Source organism: Brassica oleracea, chromosome C9, assembly GCF_000695525.1.
Source record: "Brassica oleracea var. oleracea cultivar TO1000 chromosome C9, BOL, whole genome shotgun sequence".
NCBI lineage: Eukaryota > Viridiplantae > Streptophyta > Magnoliopsida > Brassicales > Brassicaceae > Brassica > Brassica oleracea.
The window spans coordinates 16,777,037-16,799,357 of record NC_027756.1 but is presented as its reverse complement, the minus strand read 5'-3'; the positions used below and the strand labels follow the sequence as shown (position 1 = coordinate 16,799,357).

The 22,321-nt window shown below is 36.7% G+C and overlaps 3 protein-coding genes across 8 annotated transcripts; 1 reads left to right on the top strand and 2 right to left on the bottom strand.

Moving 5' to 3' along the window:
- Positions 1-1,476: 1,476 nt before the first annotated feature.
- LOC106313454 (carboxypeptidase T) lies at positions 1,477-4,160 on the bottom strand. The gene is made up of 11 exons (XM_013751258.1): positions 3,819-4,160; positions 3,600-3,657; positions 3,407-3,517; positions 3,159-3,302; positions 3,007-3,076; positions 2,876-2,931; positions 2,676-2,801; positions 2,455-2,594; positions 2,297-2,369; positions 2,139-2,213; positions 1,477-2,054 (listed from the first exon to the last, which is right to left on the bottom strand). Exons 1-11 carry the CDS (start codon positions 3,947-3,949, stop codon positions 1,749-1,751), a joined length of 1,290 nt encoding a protein of 429 aa, XP_013606712.1. The 5' UTR covers positions 3,950-4,160; the 3' UTR covers positions 1,477-1,748.
- Positions 4,161-12,030: 7,870 nt separating this feature from the next.
- LOC106317606 (G-type lectin S-receptor-like serine/threonine-protein kinase At5g35370) lies at positions 12,031-14,925 on the top strand. The gene has a single exon (XM_013755391.1). The coding sequence runs from the start codon at positions 12,191-12,193 to the stop codon at positions 14,798-14,800; it is 2,610 nt and encodes an 869-aa protein (XP_013610845.1). The 5' UTR covers positions 12,031-12,190; the 3' UTR covers positions 14,801-14,925.
- A 782-nt stretch (positions 14,926-15,707) lies between these two features.
- Positions 15,708-20,518, bottom strand: LOC106318598 (large proline-rich protein bag6-B). 6 transcript variants are annotated; one of them, XM_013756642.1, is made up of 18 exons: positions 20,357-20,518; positions 20,062-20,196; positions 19,842-19,959; positions 19,430-19,528; positions 19,240-19,355; positions 19,010-19,096; positions 18,572-18,766; positions 18,419-18,488; positions 18,195-18,349; positions 17,908-18,072; positions 17,760-17,831; positions 17,578-17,695; positions 17,373-17,501; positions 17,173-17,336; positions 16,951-17,100; positions 16,328-16,840; positions 16,101-16,238; positions 15,781-16,021 (listed from the first exon to the last, which is right to left on the bottom strand). In XM_013756642.1, the coding sequence occupies exons 2-18, from the start codon at positions 20,179-20,181 to the stop codon at positions 15,959-15,961; spliced, it is 2,472 nt and encodes an 823-aa protein (XP_013612096.1). In that variant the 5' UTR covers positions 20,182-20,196; positions 20,357-20,518; the 3' UTR covers positions 15,781-15,958. The 6 variants fall into 6 exon arrangements, with proteins under 6 accessions (XP_013612092.1, XP_013612095.1, XP_013612096.1 ...); XM_013756643.1 differs by having other exon boundaries at positions 16,951-17,088; XM_013756638.1 differs by having other exon boundaries at positions 15,708-16,021; positions 17,173-17,501.
- Positions 20,519-22,321: the final 1,803 nt, after the last annotated feature.

Genomic DNA, 22,321 nt, shown 5'->3' with positions numbered 1-22,321 from the left:
TGTTTTACGGTTTAGATTTGAAGATTTAGGGTTTAGGGTTTACGTTTTAGGTTTGGAGTTGATGTTTTAGGGTTTAGATTTGAAGGTTTAGGGTTTAGGTTTCAAATTTCAGAAAAATATAAGGTTTAGGGTTTAGGGTTTAGGTTTAGGGTTTAGAGTTGATGTTTCGAGGTTTAGGGTTTAGAGTTGATGTTTCGAGGTTTAGGGTTTAGAGTTGATGTTTCGAGGTTTAGGGTTTAGAGTTGATGTTTCGAGGTTTAGGGTTTAGAGTTGATGTTTCGAGGTTTAGGGTTTAGAGTTGATGTTTCGAGGTTTAGGGTTTAGAGTTGATGTTTCGAGGTTTAGGGTTTAGAGTTGATGTTTCGAGGTTTAGGGTTTAGAGTTGATGTTTCATGGTTTAGGGTTTAGAGTTGATGATTTAGTGTTTAGAGTTGATGTTTTAAGTTTAGATTAGTTAACCATATGTTTTTTTCGTGAAAAGTAATCAAAAGGTTATAAATGTCTTTTACCCTTCATTAAAGAAGATGGTAAAAGTGGTTAGTGTAAACATGAAAAGTAGTACTTTGAAAATTGTATTTTTGGCAATTTCCCTCAAAACAATGTAAATAAGCAAGATATCAACAATGTTTTTTTAAATAATGTAATGATTAATAACTCTTATATCATCATTAAAATATTTTTCTATATAATTATTTATTTTTGGTAAGACTTTTGAAATATATTAATAGCTAATAACTCATATATATCATCATCAAGTAAACAATATATCACATTAGTAAAACGTAAATTAAATAAAATACCAATATATATTTTTGCATCAACTTATATATCATATTTGTATAAGAATATATATAAATAAACATACATTGTTAAAATTAATAGTAAGAGTACATTGACAAATGCAAAACTAAAACAATACTAATCAGATAAAAAATTGTTAGTAGTTAATTGATTAAAATTTTATTCAAGTTTGTTGGTTCATTAGGTTAATTAACATATTGATTTTTACCAGATTAACATATTTTAACTAAAACAAACAAAAATCTAAAATTTATATATTTAAATAAAAACATATTTAAATTAAGTAATAGAGACATATTTAAAATAAATATATATATATATATATATATATATATTAATAACAATATAATATAAAATTTTATTTATAATGTAATTTTCACTCTACTTAAATTAAAATAAAATAAAATGAAATAGTTAAACCATATCAAAATAAACAAAACTACAAAAAGTACATTTATGGGATTTTTTTCAAACAGATGTAGTTAACATATAAAAATAAAATGAATTTTGTATTATCTTGTATTTAATAATTATTTATTTTAAATATGTCTCTTATTACTTAATTTTAAATATATTTTTATAAATTTTAATAAACTTTAGATTTTGTTAAGAGCCTCATAGAATAACAATGCCAACGTTTATGTTTCACAAGCTCAGGTCATACCACACCACAAGAGCAAAGGGTTTCCTCACATTCTCTCTGTCTGTGAAGACTCAAACCGTACAAATATTATATGTTTTGCAGATCAAATTAGTTAGGAATACGCTAAAAATTCTAAACCGTATCACCTTTAATCAAATCTCAAATCCAAAAAATTATGTCACACACCATTCCTAAAACTGGAGCAAATAAATTAGAAATACAAGTTTTGCAAACAAAACAAAAAAAATTACTAACTTACAAGGGTTAATAAACTGGGTGAGAGAGACTTTCCTCTCTAATAGTTTCATTGCATGACAACAGGTATGGAGTTTCTACCATACTTGCTCTTGGCGATTCTGGAACAGAACATGAACATCAGAAGTACCGAGGACAACAAGAAGAGCCTGAAGTAAGTCTTAATCTCCTGCATTCCGACATCGATCACTTCCATATTCTTCCCATATCTGTTCTTCCTTTCCACCAAGTAACCGTCCAAATACTCATCTATGGACACCCATTTCTCTGCAGCCTTGGTACTGTTTTGGTCTAAATGAAACGGTCCCATTTTGAAAATTGTGAAGAAGGCAGCAGACCAGTCGTTGAGAAGTGTCTGAGTAATAGCAGCATGCAAATTTGTTAGTTTTCTCCTTTTTTGTGGTGTAAACAATCATGTTACAATTGAAAACGATAGTACCTTGAAAGTGGGTAGATCAACAGGGTTGAACATTTTAAAGCAATCTCTTGAAGAAGTCTGGTTGTCTCCATATATCTGATAGTGATAGTAACAGTTATAAAAACAGGTTTCCATGAAAGTGTCTGGTAGCAGAGATATATATATTCTGGCATACAAACCTCAAAGGTGAAAGCCATTGGTGTCCTTACAACGTCATAGATATAATCTGTAGCTGTACCATGTGCCAGGTACCTAGAGTCAAGCAAAGAAGATCAAATATACATCAAAAATAGGATACTCATAACGAGTCTCAATATTCATCGAGGAAGAGACAAACCCAACAGAGCCTCCGCCAGATCCAATCATGCAACGGTTTTGGCAATGAAGTTTATCCACTTTTTCAAGCAAGGACCTCATCTTCTGGGAAGGCAATCCTTCCGGGGTTGTGTTTTTGTGGTCATATGGCATAAATAGAGCCTGAAAAAAAAAACCCATGAGAAATCAGACTCAGACTAAGAAGAGGTTCTCGTTATAAAGTTTCAGGAGAAAACAGCACACCTCCATTCCAGAATGGACGTTAATCCATATGTGAGGATCAAATGATAAAGCTAGCTTGCGCATTATTTGAGTTTCGGGCTCACTAAACGGAGCAGTTCCAGGATTCTCTTCATATGGATCATAGTCCTGGTAAAAAACGGACCATAACGCATTAACAAGGGAGGGATCTTGAAGGAAAGGGAATGAAGAGAAGAAAGTACTTTTTCCTTCTTGCCCCAGTCAACGCCCCAATTTCGATTCAAGTCAACTCCTCTTCCTGTGGTTTTACAAACGATGAAAATTCTAAACAAACGCATATTATCGAAGAGACAAAAAAAGATGGGTTACTAACCATTTCTGCGTTCACAAAGATCACCAGCTTCAACGCGTTTACGCCCATTAAAGTTTTCTATAGGAACCAGCTTTTTCCAAAAGAAAGAAAAGATATAATTGTCAGTTAATGAATCTATCTCAAGAGATAAAAAAGTGAGATTGTTGCTATACCTTAATGACAAGCTTGTCCAGGAGGGTGTTGTTGAGGGTTGCCCCTCCATTAATGTTTGGTAAGAACTGTTCTTCGCTGAGAATGGACAAAATCCGAAAGGCGAGTTCAGAGGTGATAAGCTCTCTCCCATGCTGCCCAAAAGTCTGGAAGAAAAATTTATCATCTGTCACCAAAACATGTATTTATGAAGAAACTTTCTTCACCTAATGGAAAGACTAAAACTTTGGTACATGAAAAGGGAACTTACAAGAAGGATTCTAAAGTTTGATCTATCATCACTCTGTCTTCCGCCCCGACAGTAAGTAACCACGTTGACCTCGGCATTGTAGCCCTTGTTTCCAGATTTAAACGTCTCAATCTGTGTGAAAACAAATGTTTTTTATTTTATTTTTAGGCATTTGTGCGAGAACACAAAAGAGGGTTCAAAAAATGGGACTAACTGAAAGCTTATCAGGATGCCGATGTACCAAAGAGTGTATTTGCTCCACTAAATCATCACTGCAGTGATCAAACAATCAACGAGTGAATTTGACTAATATGGTGTACTTAGGAACCTAAAATCCTGAACTGTGTCTTGTTCTTGATGATTGATTCATATGACCTAAAACCAATTCTAGAAAAAAAAAAAAAAAAAAAAAAAAAAAGAGAAGGGAATTAACCTGGAGTGGTAGAGATCCCAGTTGATTGGAGTAACGGAAGGGTTAGTTTGGGCGAGAACGAGCAACAGAAATGGTTGGAGGAAGGATAAGATGGCGTAACATATTATTAGAGGAGGAGGTTGCAGACGCATGGCCGGTTCGACAGATAGAATCGGTGGTAAGAAACGAACCAGTTTTGCTTCTTTCACGTCATCTCATCTCTTCTCTTTGTGTGAAACATAGAATTGGATCTAAATCAGTCGGAGATCTGCTTCTGTCGTCTCTTTGCCCTTTTTTTCTTTCTTTTTTTTTTAATCCTACTTTTCTTCGCTAATCTTTGTTTTTTTTTTATCAAACGATCATAAAAACTTGGACTTCTCTCTATGTGGAAAATGGCACAAATCTATTCGCAATAGGGGTGTTCAATCCGGATATCGGTTTGGTTTAGGTTCGGTTTTTTTCGATTTTCGGTATTTCGGTTAGTAAAATATAACTACCATTCTAAATCCATATTTACTTCGGTTCGGTTCGGTTTATATACCGTCGGTTTTCGGTTTATTCGGTTTATACCAAAAAACATAATTATTTAGTTTGAGATCATATTATATGAATTTCAGAGTCATATTGTCAACACAGTCATTTATTAAAAATATATTACATGTTCAAATAAATGAACAAAAAAATAAAAATGCTTCTACCATCAAATAAAATAATCAAATCTATAACTAAAATCAAAGTTTGAAATTTTGAAAATAAAAATATGAAACAAAACAGAAACACGAAAGAAAAGTTTTTCCACTTTCATATTTAGTGTTCATTAAAATCATGTTTTTTCAATTGAACACGAAACTCTGTATGTTTACAGATAAGAAAAAAGTTGTGAAATTTTTTCATTAATTATTGTCCATCAAATTTATAATCTTCATATTAATTTAGTGAAGACTAAAATAAAGCAAAAAGATCAAAAGAAGATTTAGAAAATAAGATGTTTGAATTGCGATTAATTGTTATTTAATTATAGTTCAAGTGTTGTACAAATTAAGGATCTTTATTACTATAAAATTATGGTAATAGTTATTAACACAAATTTAACTTATGTAACAAATAGATTTTCATGTATTGTTATAAATAGATACATATTTAATTACATGTTTCTACTTTTAATCGGTTTTGTTTGGTTTATTCGGTTTAATCGGTTATATAACAAACCATATCCAAATCCAACGGTTTTTATAAAATTATACCTATTCGGTTTATATGGTATATACCAAAACCAAACCATATTGTCTATTTCGGTTCGGTTCGGTACAGTTCGGTTTTACCATATTGAATAGCCCTAATTCGCAACATCAATTTTGTAAATAAAATATTACGCATATATATATATATACACATATATATCACTAAATTCTTTTTTTTTTAACTCGTTTTCATATATTAAAAAGAAGAATTTGCACTACATAACTTAAAATAGAAATGAACAGAAGCGAATTAAGGGTAAAAAAATTAGGATTCTGAGGCGACAAGCGATTGGCTCTTACAAATCGAAACCTCCACGATTCCAATCTCGATCGATACGTACTTTGACGTCAAGATCAGCCTTGGTCTCTCTCCGTTCATGGTGTAGTGTGTGTCCTCTTCTTTCTCGTAGTAAGCTACCTTTCTCATCACGTCTTTGAATCCAATCTGCTTGCTGGTGGCTCGGCTCTTTTGCGTTTGTTTGGTTGGTGATTTCACTCTCTGATCATGTCTGTTACGCTCTGATTCTTATTGCTTGTCATTGTGGACAGTCCCAGGATCACGATAAACACTATTTATCAAAGGACCAGGCGCTCGATAAACCTTTGTCTGCGTTTTCTCTTTTCAGTTTGGATCAACCCTATGTTTGTCCATAATCTCGTTGCACGGTTGAGAAGCGAGATATGTTTATATCTCTCTACGATCCTCCGTATGCTCTCATCAATGGCAAATTATAAGGGAAAGGAATCATCACTGATGATAATGAACCGATCAACTGCATGATCAAGCGGATGATAAGCGTGATTTGGGAATATGGATTGTCTCTAATTGGAAAAGTATTGAATCCAAAAAAGCTGAGTTGAAAAACTCATTGGTTTTATGTCTTACACATTAATGCATGATATGATCACGGCAAATGACTTGGTTGGACTAGTGATGGGTTTGCGGATCAACCAGCCCCTGGGGTGGGCTGGTCGAATCATTTTTTTATTCAAAAATATGATCCACATAATGCACAAACCAATACACTTTTAATTGTCCAGCCAAAATATTAATTATATTGAAAGTAATCATTTTTCAAAATAATATTAGAACTATATATCTATGATTAAAATTATATAGATATTTTATATATTTTTCTGAAAAAAATTCTTTAAAAAAAATGAGACAATTGGACTAATATACCTAAATCGATGTGAAATTAAGAAAGTACCCGAAAGCAAAAAGAACCCTTCATAACTGTAGATAGTTGCGTCCCCCATTCCCTTTTACCCCTATAGTCTGGGCACGTAAGGCACATATGTTTTGATTCGGTGTAATCTGCACAAGTACAATCCTAGATTTATATATTGCCTTTTACTCCACTTACTAAATAGGTGACTAGCTTTCTACTAGGTATGTGTCATTATCTGTTCTTAATAGTAAGTGATTCTCAACCACAAAAATCTATTTGTTTAATAATTTAGTCATCATCATCTCTTTTCCATTATTTATCCTCACCATCTTGTTTTTCTTGCTCACATTTTCAGTAACAGATTTATCATCTATCTTTTCTTTTTGTATTGACAATTCTTCTCAAATAATATTTTTTTTTACTATTTTCAAAGAAAGTTAACTATATATCCTCGTCATCATGCACCGTCTATCCTCGTCGTAGAGTTTCAGTAGAAGTCTTGTCGAATTGGAAAAGACGATCATTTATATTTTGTGATTTCAATGGAGCTTAAGAGATTCATGTACATCTTGTGAACCAATGTATTCATCACACGATCGAAAACAACAAAGTTACATGTTATAATATTCCGTATGTATAATTAACATGTTATCTGTTACATTATATTTTATCGTTTACATTGTTCATACTTATCGCATGATCGTAATTGTTAATTAGATCAATAGTGGCTACAGTTTTTACGTATATGTGTTGATGACGAATTTGTCACTGGTCTATAATTAAAGTTAAATGTCAGTAATTTCTTCTCAAGGGCATGACAAAGGATGAACCCAATTTCGTTACACTTATGACATTAACGGCTAACAATCGTCTTAACTGTTAAATCAAATATTAGTGGTTATGCATTACTATACATCCGATGAAACTAGAGAGGCTAGAGAAGTGTGAGAGTTAGTGATTGTATACAAAGCATATAATCTCTAAGTGTGTTAGTAAATATATTGTTAGTTGTTAAGTATTAATATTATATGCTAATAATATAACGTAAATCGAGTCTTTTATTTTAGATGAGCATGAATTAGTATCTTCTTACACATAGATAAAACAAGTAACTAAGAAAATGTTAGCTAACATAAATGTTATCCAGATGCCTCCAAGTTAACCACCACCTTTGGGACCAACGAAAGCCAAGCGATGTGTTTGATGTTCTTATTTGTCACTATGATGGCGTGACTCCCACCTTCTTCTCATATTTGTCATCTTTGACGAACATCATACTGTCATCTAAACACATAGAATTGACAAATAGATGGTGGCTAAGAATTATATGTAAGATGGAAAATAAAATGTTAATTATCACAACTAGGAGACAAGAATTTGAAGTATCCTTATAACGTCTTTGTCCTTTCCTATAGTTCTTCATACATGCACCATATTTTGAAGCCACTGACCAAATATGTGTGAACTAAAAGTCACATAAAATGTAACATCTAACAAAACATATATTAGTTAACTTTAACATTTTTAGAGTAGCAACAAACAATACATCAACTAACAACACCTATTTAATAAAATCTTAACAACCAATTATTCATTAGCCGCAACATATTTTGTAACATCTAACTTAACATGTAGATGATAATGGCAGCACATGATGCCTATTTATAGCAACTATCCAAACATGTGTAAGCACATGGTACATGTTTGTAGCTTCGAACAGTTACGCTAACTTATTTTGTAGAAACTAACTAAATATGTATTAGTTAACATTATATATTTTGTGGGTTCTAATCAGAAAAGAAAATGTAACGACTAAGTATGTCCAAAACTGCTAACTCGTATGTTATCTTTAATGAACTTTTAATGGTGATTTGCCACACATCGTTTGGAATCAAGATGACAGAGCTTGAAATCAATGTCTACATGGTACTTACATGTTAACAAGAGGAAGAGTCACATCGTAAAAACATATGGAGAGAGAATTTAACCTTTGAAGAAGAGTTCATCGGGTGGATTCTTCCTGCAATTAATTCCCCCCCAATATGGCTTCTCCGTGATGGGGTTCTTCTTCCTTCGGATGTTTTTCTTCATAATCTTGCTGCAATTAAGGCCTGCAACTTGCGCGAAATCATGCAATGACATCCAGAGGGGCCTCCCAGCGACGAGAAAGCAAATCTCGAACTTTTTTTAAAACTCGTAGGATTCGGAGAGATTTTTCAGTGGTGTTGTGGACTAGCTTGAATATGCAAAACAACATTGTAGAGATTTTTCTCGCACCACCACAGACGGACAGGCCGTAGCTTCCGGAAAATGAAACTTCATTTTCCCTTCCCATCATTAAATTTTTAATATTTAAAATAAATTAAAGAGGTTTCGAAACCTTTCAAGACATTTTGTGTAAATAGGATGGTCTAGTAATATCTTCTGACACCATAGACAGCGTAGACATAGGATAAACGTGTTAAGGCGTAGGGGTGTAATGGTATTAAAATAAAATGGAGCAGTAACATGACATTTGCCTAATTTCGGAGATTTTCATGTATATATGTCCTAATTTCTCAAATTTTTATTTTAAATGATGTAGCTATATCTAAATAACTGTAGAAATTAAATGAAGAATAAAAAATATTCCTAGAACAATGTTTTTGCATTAGAAAACAAGACTACTAGAAAAATCTCTTTATTTTTTTAACTTTAACTTTAAAAACTACATAAATCTTATATTGATATTTTATATCATTGTAGATAAAAATTAAAGTAAAGTCACTTATTACATCCTATTCCTAACTAATCGTCCCGAATGATTTTGTGCTTTTCTTCCTGAATGCTATACATATTTCAACATTCTTATCTTCTTCTGTCCACTCTGTATACTAGTAGTAGTTTTTTTCATCTTAAAATCTTGGACCCTGAATCTTCAAGAAAATTTAGAAAAAAAAAAGATTAGGACCTTCACTACAAGAAAACATATCATATTTTGATCATATTTCTGACCAACATAAATGGTCAAAAGTATTTATGATCTTTTTTTGACCATTTGGTGATGAATAAAAAAAAATGGTCACCATTTTTTAACCAAACCATAGTGTCAAAAAGTGGTTAGAAAAATTTGACCACTTTTCCACCAACAAAAATGGTCAAAAATGTTTATGACCTTATTTTTACCATTTTATGATGGATAAGAAAAATGGTCATAAAATGGTTAGAATTTCTTAATCAAAACATATAGTCAGAAAATGGTCAAAAAATTTTTAATCACATTTTAACCATTTTGTGACGATATCTTTAATTTAACCTAGATCTCAAACATGTTTTCTCATTCTCATCCTTTAGCTTCCTCCTCTGCCTCTTTTCATTCTTTTAGTTAGACCTCCTTGGAATACCTTTTCTATTTCTTCTTTTTTGATATTTTCTTCTATCTACTCCATCCTCACGACCTCTCCTTCTTTCATTGCAGGTTACGTTTGAGAAGATTTAATGTTGCTGCTATCACTGTCCATCTCAGCCTTGTTTCCACCATTGTTCTTCTGTTCCTTGCAAGGTTAGATCCATGTTTTAGGTGTAAAAGAATTATATATCATCATAATTTATATAGAGATTTTTTTTTTTGTAAACTAAAATTTATAGAGAGATTCGAACTTAATATTTATCCAAATCTAGATTATAGTTGCCTAGTTCTTGTTTTTGTTAACTATTTTTCTTTTGAACTTCATGTTAATTGGTTTAGTTTTTAATTGGAAAAGCTGAAAGCTTGAAGATTATTGTTTAGGAGGCTTTACACAAAAAGAACGATAAATATTTTTTATGTGTGACAATTTAATTTATCTTATCGTTTATGTCAAAATAAAATTAGGTACGGATTCATTAAGGCCATGGAGAAGGACAAGACTAAGAAGATCAAAGGAGTCAAAATAATGGCGGAAATGATGAGTGCCCTCTATATGATGATGATGGAATTAAGATTAAATCATTTCGGGTTTAGCTTTGTTAGTTAAGATATGTATTCTTACGTTGCTAAATTTCAATTTTTTGTTTCAGATAAATTTTATTCAATTTCCATTAATTTTACTAATTCACTTATAATGTAATTATTTTTTTTAAATTAACAATCTGGTAAATGTTATTAAATAGTAGTCAAAAATTCATATGCCAAAATTATAAGAAAATCAATAAAAAGAGTGGTCAGAAAGTTATAAAAAATGAATAATTATTTTTGACCCTTTTTTACGTTTGTTTTCTGACGACATTTTTGACCTTTTAATGCAGTCAAAAATTTATGACCACTTTCCGACGATAGTCAATTTGTGATGGAGCTTTTTTGATGAGTTTATGTGGTTAAAAAGTGATCAGTATAGAGTGTTTCTGACCACTTACCAGCAAAATTGAAGGTCAAAAATTGAACTATTTCTTGTAGTGCTTGTCCAAAAGCAAAGTTTTTTTTTTTGGTCTAAATGTTAAGATTTGTTCCAGTTTTTTGAGTTTTTTACATGTTGTGGTTGACAACTTATTACACAAAAGAAAAGGAAAAGGAGCAGAGAACACAAGAGCAACAGCAACAGCAAGTGAGAAATATAGCAGCATTAACTATAAGGGGAGATAAAGCAGAAATAAAGCTCAAGAGGAGAAGGATAGCGAGCAGACGCTGCGGGCCTAGGCACAGATAGGAGCCTATCACGCATTGCGCGATCTACCACCCTGAAAGTAGCTTCCTGAGATGTCGAGACGCCTTTGAAGATACGAGCATTCCGCTCACGCCAAAGGGAGTAGATGACGACCTGATTGAGGAGCTTCAAAACCGCTACTGCGCGCGGAGCATGAGGGCCCTGAAGGTTCTGACATCAGCTAACAACTGCAGCTAGTGATGCCGGTGGAGACGCCATGTACCTGCCACAAAAACGACTCCAAGTAGCAACCGCAAAAGAACAATCGAAGAATAAATGACTAATAGACTCATCAGCGAGGGAGCAAAGGACACAACCTGGCGGAACTTGAAGTCCCCAAGAGATTAGACGATCTCGGGTTGGTAATCTACCAAGGAAAGCAGTCCAAGTGATAAAGGAATACCAAGGAACTTCGTCCTTAAACCAAACCACCTTGTGCCAATCAACTGGGGGGTTAGGAACACGGATTCTCTCCCAAGTAACCCTCGATGAGAAAGATGGACCAAAACCACCAGTACCTTGCCTCCACAAATACATGTCAAAACCACCAGTACCTTGCCTCCACAAATACACGTCATCGGTGCTAGTTGCAGATGGAACCGACATAGTAGATAGAATAATCTGAAGGGTCAGAGCATTTTCAGAGCGCGCCGGAGGCAGGTTCCAGTGACCGTTACGAACAGCTTGAGAGACTCTGGCTGAGAGAGGAATCCTAAGAGACCTCGGCCCGGATGAACCTAAGAGGAGGATTAAAGGACCTAACTCAGTCCAATAGTCGGTACCAGAACAACGCTTTGGTCCCATTACCAAAAGCACAGTTGGCACTCTCTTAGAGCCGGGTCTGTGCCTAACACGTTATTTTAACTCTCGAGCTATTTTAAATACCATGGTTTTCAGTAATCAAAGATGAAGTTGGAGTTCACCTGTTCGGTGAACGTGTATACAATATTCAGTTTTTCTAAAAAAATATTTTTGTAAAACAAATTTCGAGTTCTTTTTCCGTTTTGCTTTCTTTCTGAAGATGATGAATACGTACAAAACCGCAACAAATTTGAAAGTAACTTACCAGAGCGAAAAGGTCAATGATGACATTGTTTTTGTTATAAACTAAAGTCGACATAATAATAAATGAATTTACTCAAATAAAAGGTGCAACACCAATAATTTTGCTGAGAGAGACAACTTTCTGGTCAAACACACCATTTCTTGAAACACACAAAAGAGATTTAACAGAACTAAACAGAACAAGAACTCATCTCCGATGATCCCAGTTCTCATGTAAAAACAATAAGAACCCAAGAAAAACAAACAAGTCTCCAATGAGATCGGTGTTTCTGTTGTTGTTCTTTTGTCTGTATCTTCTCTTTGTCTCGGTCTCATGTGGCTCTTTCAGAGAATTCGTCTATCCAAATTTCACTGCTTCTAACCTAAGATTCATCGACAGCTCCAAAGGAGCTTTCCTCTTCTCCCCTAACTCCATCTTCAAGGCCGGTTTATTCAGTCCCGGAGACGACTCCTCTTCCGATTTCTACTTCTCAATCATCCACGTCGACTCCGATTCCACAATCTGGTCTTCGAATCGTGACTCTCCCGTTTCGAGGGCAGGGAAAATGAACCTCTCCCCTCAAGGAATCTCCGTTATCGAAGACGGTGTAAACCAAACACCGGTTTGGTCAACGCCGGTTTTAGCCTCTCCGGTTTACTCCCTTCGGTTAATGGACTCGGGAAATCTCCTTTTGCTCGATCGTCTAAACGCTTCTCTTTGGGAAAGCTTTAGATTCCCGACGGACACGATCGTTCTCGGACAAAGACTTCCCGTTGGGATGTTCTTGTCGGGATCCGTCTCGCTGTACAATCTCTCCCAGGGAGATTATAAATTCCTCGTCGTTGAAACTGGTGGGTTTATGAAGTGGAGAGGACAGAACTACTGGAAGCTAAGGATGCATACACAAGCCAACGTCGATTCGAATTTCCCCGTCGAGTTTTTAACCGTCACTACTTCTGGATTGGCTCTGATGGGAAGGAACGGGACGACGGCCGTAATCCGCGTGCCATTACCGCCGTCCTCCGACTTTCGAGTAGCGAAGATGGATCCGTCTGGTAAATTCATCGTTAGTAGATTCTCTGGTAAGAGTATGGTCACGGAGATCTCTGGTCCTATGGATCCATGTCAAGTTCCGTTAGTGTGCGGCAAGCTCAGGGTTTGCAATCTTGATAATGATTCGGAAAACGAGAGCTGTTCGTGTGTGGATGGGATGCGGTTAGATGCGAGCAAGAATACATGCGTTCCGGTTAACCAATCGTTGAGTTTACCTGTTACTTGCCACGGAAGCAATGTTTCGTATTTCGAACTCGGTCACGGTCTGTCTTACTTCTCAACTAGATTCACAGATCCTGTGGAACACGATATCGAGTTATCTACGTGTCATGATCTATGCAGTAAGAATTGCTCGTGCCTCGGTGTTTTCTACGAGAACACGTCTCGGTCTTGCTATTTGGTAAAGGATTCGTTTGGGTCTCTCTCTCTAGTAACGAACTCAAAAGACAATCATGATCTTACCGGATACGTAAAGTTGTCGGTAAAAAAAACGAATGCTCCTCATCAACCACCTGGAGGTAAAACTAGTTTTCCTTTGATCGCGCTTGTGCTATTACCTTGCTCTGGTTTCTTCCTTGTGATCGCATTGGGGTTCCTCTGGTGGAGAAGGTGCGCGGTAATGAGATACAGCAGCATCCGTGAGAAGCAAGCAACTAGACTGGGCTCGTTCGGATCAGGAGATCTAGGATCTTTCCGTATCCCTGGCTTACCTCGGAAATTCGAATTCGAAGAGCTTGAACAAGCGACGGAGAATTTCAAGTTGCAGATAGGATCAGGCGGGTTCGGTTCGGTTTACAAAGGAATCCTCCCGGACCGAACCCTAATCGCGGTCAAGAAAATCACGAACCATGGGCTTAACGGTAGACAAGAGTTCTGCACGGAGATAGCAGTCATTGGCAATATCCGGCACGCGAATCTAGTGAAACTCCGAGGCTTCTGCGCTCGCGGTAGGCAGTTACTGTTGGTCTACGAGTACATGAACCACGGGTCGTTAGAAAAGACCTTGTTCGGAGGGAACGGTCCAGTGCTTGAGTGGCAAGAAAGGTTTGATATAGCGCTTGGAACGGCGCGTGGGCTGGCCTATCTACACAGTGGATGCGAACAGAAGATCATACACTGCGACGTGAAACCCGAAAACATTTTATTACACGATCATTTCCAGCCGAAGATATCTGATTTCGGGTTGTCGAAGCTTTTAAGCCAAGAGGAGTCGAGTTTGTTCACCACCATGAGAGGCACACGAGGCTATTTAGCTCCCGAGTGGATCACAAACACGGCTATCTCCGAGAAAGCTGACGTTTACAGCTACGGGATGGTGTTGTTAGAGCTAGTGAGTGGTCGGAAAAACTGCTTGTTCCGGTCAAGGAGCAACAGCGCAGCGGAGGAGAATCATCGGAACAACAACTCTTCCACGACTACTACCACGAGTTCTGGTTTGGTTTATTTTCCTTTGTACGCTTTGGATATGCACGAACAAGGGAGTTACATGGAGCTAGCGGACCCGAGGCTAGAGGGTCGGGTGACGAGCCAAGAGGTTGCGAAGTTGGTTCGGATAGCTTTGTGTTGTGTTCACGAGGAGCCGGCTCTGAGGCCCACGATGGCGGCGGTTGTTGGTATGTTCGAGGGGACCATACCGGTGGGGAACCCGAGGATGGAGTCGCTCAACTTCTTGAGGTTTTATGGGTTGAGGTTTGCGGAGTCTTCTATTTTTGAAGGGGGAAATGGGGAGAGTGACAATATGGGTTTTCACCGGAGAGAGAGCTCTAATAGTGGCGGCTCTAGGCAGTCAGCTTCTTACGTGGCATCACAGGAGGTGTCGGGTCCACGGTGAGGAATTGTCTAAACGTGAATCACTTTTTTTTTTTCATTTTGTTTTATTTATTTGTTGGTTATACTTTGTTAATAGGCCTTGTTCATATATGATAACTGGATAAAAATGTTGACATAGAAATTACAGACGAGTGTTTCTTCCTTTTTATGTTTAACCGTTGCATCCTAATATTTTGGTTTAAAAATAAGAAGATTTGTGAATAGAACTATTGGCTTATAGAAAGTAATATCAACTACACGTTAATATCCTACTAGTTATGCTGTCGTCAGTATCGTATATCTCCCTTTAATGTGTATGATATACTTGTTTTTTTTTTGGTATTCACCATGTTCTGTATATAAAACCAGAGATATACTCATCAATATTATTATCGATTTCCTTTATTCAATGTTATCAAGAGCCTCACAGGTTCTAAATCTATTTTACTCTAAATCTATTTTACTTCATACTTGTTTCTTCTCCCATCTCCAACAAATTTTGTTTTTCTCTGGTCTCATCCATCTCTGTTCTTTTCATATTCCTATGTTACTTTCATCTCTTCTCTTATCCTCAAATCACAACAAACACAATGGGGAGAAGGAGAACTATCAAATTAACAAAATATTTAACACTCCATAAAAACAGAAAATATCGAATTGCTTGCATAAACTAGTTGATGGAGACATTAGACATATGGCTCAACAACCTTAAAAAAATCATCAAAAGTTTTCAAATGATTTTTTACTGTTAAAAACATTTTTTAACCATAATAAAATCCAGTTGATGTAAAAAAAAAAACCTCCAGTTTTTGGTCAAATTCCGTAACAAACTTCATACAAATGGAACATCAGTCTTGTGTTTTCAACCATAATCCATAGAAGCCTCAAACCATTTAGGGTTGGTTTACCCTTTTTGACACCCTTGCAGCTAATCAAATCTCTCGAATAATGGACAGTGTAGAACCAAAATTGCCAGTTAGTGGAGCAACTAAAGTGTTCAACGATGGAAATATCAAATTGAATAGGTCCTTCAGAGACCACATAAATTACTGTCGATTATCTCCAGCTTAGAAAACTATCCCCAAACCCTAATTTTTTTCATACAAAGTGGGGGATCTTAGCAAAGTAAACAGAGAACCTTCAAACAAATAAATTCGACAACCAAATTTTGCAAAGTAGCTTATGGACCATGATTATCTTGTAGCCGGCCTTCCAGATCACGCCTTAGCAACTCCGCGTATTCCTGCAAATCCCCAATAAACAAGTTAGTTAAAGGTGAATTTATCTTATCTAACAAGCAAACTAGTCTCTTTAATGCTTACATGAGCAAGAGCTTCATCACTGCAGAGCACGTCTGCAAGGTCTTCTTGACTCATCGCAGCATTTTCAACCATTGCACGGAAGACATCTTCTGGTGGATCAGAGTGCTCAATCATCTGCATCATGGGTTGAACATTTGCCTGAGTGGACAAAAACAAAAAGGGATAGATCAAGAACAATTGCTGTTTCTTGAGGTTATTGTGTCTAGAGCATTAAATAGATGTAATACCTGTAAAGGTTGATGAACATCAGCCTGTTCTAATGCCGATTCAAGTGATGGTCCTCCTTGGCTAAAAGCACGTGAGACTAGAGGCATCATTTGCTGGACCATTCTAGAGAGATCAAAGCCACCACCTCCTTCGCTATTAGCTCCGCCTGACATCATATTCTCTATCTCTTGACCATCCACCTGTTGAGCAATTTGCTGGACTGTGTTCATGATCTGTGGGTTCTGGGTAAACTGCTGCAACATATTCCTCAGCATATTTGGTGAATCAACACCAGCTTGTCGAGATACCCCTCCTAGCAATCCATCCAAAACAGGGCTCTCCAACACCTGAGACATTGCACTCGAGACATCTACACCATCATCTGAACCTCGCCCACGTGAGCTACCAGAAAAGAGAGATTGCAAAAGCTGTTGTTGACTACTGGTCCCACTGCCCTGTTGCACACCTTCAACCGAAGCAGAAGTCCCGCCATCTTCATTCTTACCTAATGTCTTAAGCTGCTTGCTTCGTTTCTTTTAACCACAAAAAAAAAAACATAGAATGACTGTAAGCTTTTGGAACCAAAAACCACCAACATTGCTTGTCGATGGGCGATGCAATGACAACAAAACTAGTTCATTACCTTACGGTCCAAACCCCCGAGCCCCAATCCAAGTGGGGTCACGACTTCTGGAGTAGCCTTCTTAGTTAATTTGGCATCACTGATAGTATCTACCTCTGGATGCCCTGAATCTTCACAATGTTCTTTATCGCGTTGACCCTGGTTGAAAAACTGTAGATTAGTGCTAGGCAGAGACGTCGTGAACAGGAAATAAATAGTAATCAGATTGCAGGAAAGACATACAATAGAGTCACTCCTCTCAGATGGTAAGTCACGCAATGGGCTACTTTCCTCCGGTGTGGAAGTAGCCACAGTGTTGGTAGCCTGCTCAGTCACAGCACTAGAAGCACCAGATTGAATCTCGGCAGACACATTCTCACCGGTAAAATGTGATGGAGCAGGAGCAGTAGCAGCAGTGAAGTTGGTAAAATGTGATGGAGCAGGAGCAGAAGCAGCAGTGAAGTTTCTCGTTGGAAGTACCCGTACTGAACTTGTATTGCTGTTATGTTCTCCTTGCTCTCCACTGCTTTGATGGTTTCCAACTGACGACATCGTAGGTGAAGCTGACGACCCTGTAATTAAGAATGATAGTTGTTGGAGAAGAATTATGAAGCTGGGTCCAATGAAAAGAATGTGAACTTCACCCACCAGCATGTATGTGAATGTTAATCTGCCTTGAGGAAGTTCCTAAACCACCTTGTCCGGTTACTGGATTTGATGAGCCAGCCGCACCAGTAAAGAGCGGGCTGGTTTGATGCGGAAAAGGCTGCAACAAACAGGAAAAAATGTACTTAAAAGTATAAAATAGGTTTAGAAAATAAGACGCTTACCTGAACCATAATAGGATTCGGTCCTGAAGGAGATATGTATACAGCAGGGCCAGAGTTCACATAGGATAATTCCTGTGGATCACACTGTTTGTGAGCCGAAAGACAAGAAAAGAAGAACAGTCGCAAAAGGAAATGACCCAAAACGCACCTGAGACTGTCCCATTCTCAGTGTCAGAAGTGTCCGCCCAAGCTCCAGAAGGAGGGCCCCTAAATGTTGCATAGCAAGACCTACCTGCACTGCCTCTGTCTGGATTTGTCCCCTGAGGGCAGGATCTGGAGAGGATCCATCCTGCTCTAGACGTCCTGCAATATGCTACAACAATTTTGTTGCAAATAATATTGTTACATGCCCGATACTGAAAGCCAGAACAATGGCATTTAATCTACGGAGGAAGACTGGAACCAATTAATAATCTGTATCAAGAAGGTGTTTACCGATAACGAAGAGACGGCTAGACCACTTAGTAGACGCTGTGAACTCCTCAGGACAATAGCCAGTGCTTCAGGCGTTGATGGGCCTTGTCTATTTCTAGGCAACTCTTCCCTGGGCCGACCTTCTGATGTAGCAGAGGAGGTATCTGGCTGATAGCCTGGAGGAAAATCCAATTAACTTGTTGATGTGTTTCTATTCAACATAACAGTAAAAATCAGATCAATACCGTTTCGTGATAGTGCTTGTTCCATCCGATTAATGAACTCCATAAGAGTGTCTAACGAATCCGGGATAGGCTGCATAGTTAGAGAGTTCGATCGTCAAATAACAAGATTAAAGCTCTAGACTCGAGATCAAATTACTACATGACTGTAAGTACCGTCTGAAATGAAGGAATGGGAATCGTTGTAGCTGCTGTAATAGGAATCTGAACCACATGAGGCATAGATGCTCGAAATGCTGCACTAGTAAATGCTGGCCTAGGCTGTGACTGTCCCGCCGCTTGGCTTTGACCACCGGTGGCAGGCGTTCCACCTGATGCATTTCCAGGCGGAGGATGGCCAGACAAATTGGACTATAGGAAAGAAACACTGTGTTTAGAAACATGAAATTGTGGATGATAATATTAACAACATAAAATGAAAGATAACACACCGGACTGTGACACCACCTGATTCTCAATAATCATTAGGGTAACTAAATTTCCCAGAAGTCTTCACCCCAATAACGATTAAATAATGTAGAAAATAGAACAAAATGGCAGAAAAGGCACTCATTAAAACTACATTTTAATGTAGAGTAAAGAAAAGCAACTCACGGGCATAGACGGCTGCGTGACATTAATACTGCTATTTGGAAGGTTCTGCCCACCAACTCCAAAAGAATTTAAAACTGCTCCAATAACCTAAGTAACACAAAAGCAAAAGCGGGTCAGCATTTAGAACTGATCCGATAACTTAAGTAAAAGTAAAAGCGGATCAGCTACGTCTTTCCCAAATTAATATACACCCCAAGAGACACCTAATATCATAAATGCTTAAGGATTACCCGGCTGATATCTGGACCAAAGCCTTCAGTGTGATCTGCAGGATTAAAAGTCCCAAGGACTACGCTGTGGGAGATGTGTCCACGACCTCGAGATGGTCCACCATTTGAACCATTTCCTGTTAATGAGACAAGAAGTTGAAATTACTTTTAAGAAACACCAAATATAGGTTGTGTTGACATATACAATTACCATCATTTGCAGCTGCCCCTTCTGAAGGGGTACCAGATGATGGCATTGATTCAGCTGGCTGCCTCACAATCAAGTGCAAGGTATGCCCATTTTCCAAATCTAAGATGATGTCAAGTTAAACTATACTGAAGTAATCAAGTGATGGAAGGAAAGGACCGACACAAAACTAAATACAGCTTCGTCTGCAGAGCAAATTACAAGGTATTTCATGAGCACACTGTCGTAGAATGATCCCTAATAATACAAAATTTGACAGTCTGAATGCAGGCTTAAAAGGTATTATTAGGCAATACTTCCAACACTTATCCATAAAAGGAGAACCTTTCTTTCACATGCCTATATGAAAATCCCCCAAGGGATGCATGGTATATACAACAACTGCAGTATAATAAAAATTCTGCACAAAGGATACGATACTCGGAGAGAGGGTGATCATCTTTTAAAACTCGTCCCCGGAAAATGAGCCTCTGCTGAGCAACAGGAACCCCAGTCTCACTAGCTATTTTCTCTTTGAAAACAGAAACAGTTTCCTGAAAAGTCCAAATAGTATAAGATATATATATAATCACACTCTATGCTTAAAAAACTTATAATAAAACAAAAAACATATAAAAAGAAGATAGATTTCTCACATTCTTGTCAGCTTTGAAAGTATATGTCTGTGAGTCAAGCGTCTTGATGTTCAGCTCAAGGGTTGATTCTACCGATGCATTGTTGCTACTGGAGCACTGATTAGTGGCTTGATCTCCCATGAACCCTAATAGTATCTGGAAGCACACAAAGTTGCCAGCTTTCATCAAATCAAAACCGAAAAGGAGGCTAGCAACACAAAATAAAGATCTAGAAAAAAACTCCTAGGGTTATCTCAAAATCAACAATACACGAGATCAAACAACGAAGACCTAAATCCAAAGTCAAGAGAAGAACCTGGGAATCTGCAAGTCAGAGCGAGCGAGGAAGAAGAAGTCCGCGAAACAATTTTCCAGTGAAAAGCAAAGAGAGATCCTTGGGAGATTTTGATTTTGAGAGCGTGATTGGTCAAGAAGAATCTAGAGAGACATGTTTAGAAATCTAAAATGACGCATTCGCGAATATAGGGCCAAGTCTTCGGCTTAATATGGACTCTTCCTATTAATACATTTTAAAGTTGGGCCGGGCCTCTATATTTGTGTTTTTTAACATTAGTAAATTCCCACCTATAAATAAGGTTTCCTGTTGATAATGACCATTATTAATACTGACTACAGTTCCCATCCCGAATTATCATCACATGATCGATCGCCAGACAGATTTTCCCCACAATCTAAACAAACGAAGACGGGATTATAATAATAGTTAAGGTGCCAAACACATTACATCTTTCATAAAGGGTTTTGCTTAATCAAGTTTATCTCCATGAAAGATCAATCATGTTCAAACCACATCGTGGTGACTTGACCCGTTGGTCTAGGGATCGGCTCTCTTCTATTGCAAAATTATTAGCTCCACATGTGGCAACGCGGATATGACTCATGCTTACAGCTCATTTGAATATCTGGGAGAGGATCCATCTGTGGGTTGCATTTCTCATCTGTGGATTAGGTCTTTATCTTTAATAGATCTGGGTTTAACCTTTTTTTACAAAAAAAAAAAGATCAATCATGTTCATCTCGATAGAGCCTAAGCATGCAACTACCATACATCTCCACAACATCATAATTGTTAATGAAATAGAGATTTACAATTTGAAATCTAAAACTGCTCTACCAAGCCAAATAAAAAGAGTGTAAAAACAAGGAGGGTAAGAAAAGAGTGAAGATACTCTAGAGATTGATTATAAGTAATCCAAAGCAACATAAGAGATTTAAATTGTTTCCTAAATGTCCTTTTGCAGTGATAGTATTTCTGATTTCATTGTTAAAAAGTCTGGCTATAGTACCACCGGGCAAACAGATTTGGTTGTGAATTCACATTCATAGGAAAAAAACCATCATATCTATTGGGGTAAAATAAAATAGAGTTATTCATAACACTACTAAAACAAAAGTAAAGCAGGAAAAGAGATCAAGATAGTATTTTATTGATTTTAATAGTAGGATTACAACGTAGTATTGTATAAACCATGATTCTGCTTATCTCTTAGTCGAAGTGAGTAATGGTTGATCTACTTTTATAGAGTTTCAGAATCCCTCTTATAGATAGTCATGATTGAAATCTAGGTTAGTTTATTTTATATCATGAAAGAAAGATCTCTATTTATCTAAAAGTTTTATTTTTGGCTTAATTAGTAGAACACCATTTTTTGAGATTACCCGAACTATCACAGCCTGAACCACTTGACAGCCTGCCAAGAAACATTTTAAAGCATATGGCCTCAGGAAAACCTTTTAATTCACTAGTGGCATTGCCTACGCGCAAGCGCAGTGTTGTAAACATATTTTTTGTTTCATTTCAATATTTGTTAGGGTTATTGTAGCTGTGAATTTTGTGTTTTGGGTTGATCATTGTTTTTTAAGTTTTTTATTGTTATAGGGTTAGAGTTGTGATGATGTACTGTGTATGCACTGTTCTCCACTCATGAAGGACTAAACTGTGTTAGTAATGTGATTGATATAGTTCGTGTTGTTGCTTGCTGTGTCACTGAGACTTATTGTTTGTTTGTCTTTTTAATTTGTTACTTGTACTGTTGAGATTACATAAATTATATTAAGGTTGTTGAGAGTATCTTTTGTTTCTGGATATTTTTTCACCAGTTTAGTTTTGTAAGTTGTGTGTATTAAGTAATAATTTTTTTTATTCTTATTATGTTGGTTATATGTTTTTTTACTTTTAAACTTGTTATTTTTATCGGACCTTTAAAACAAATATATGAAGACTTGTAGAAATAACTATAAAATGAGTGACAATTAGTAT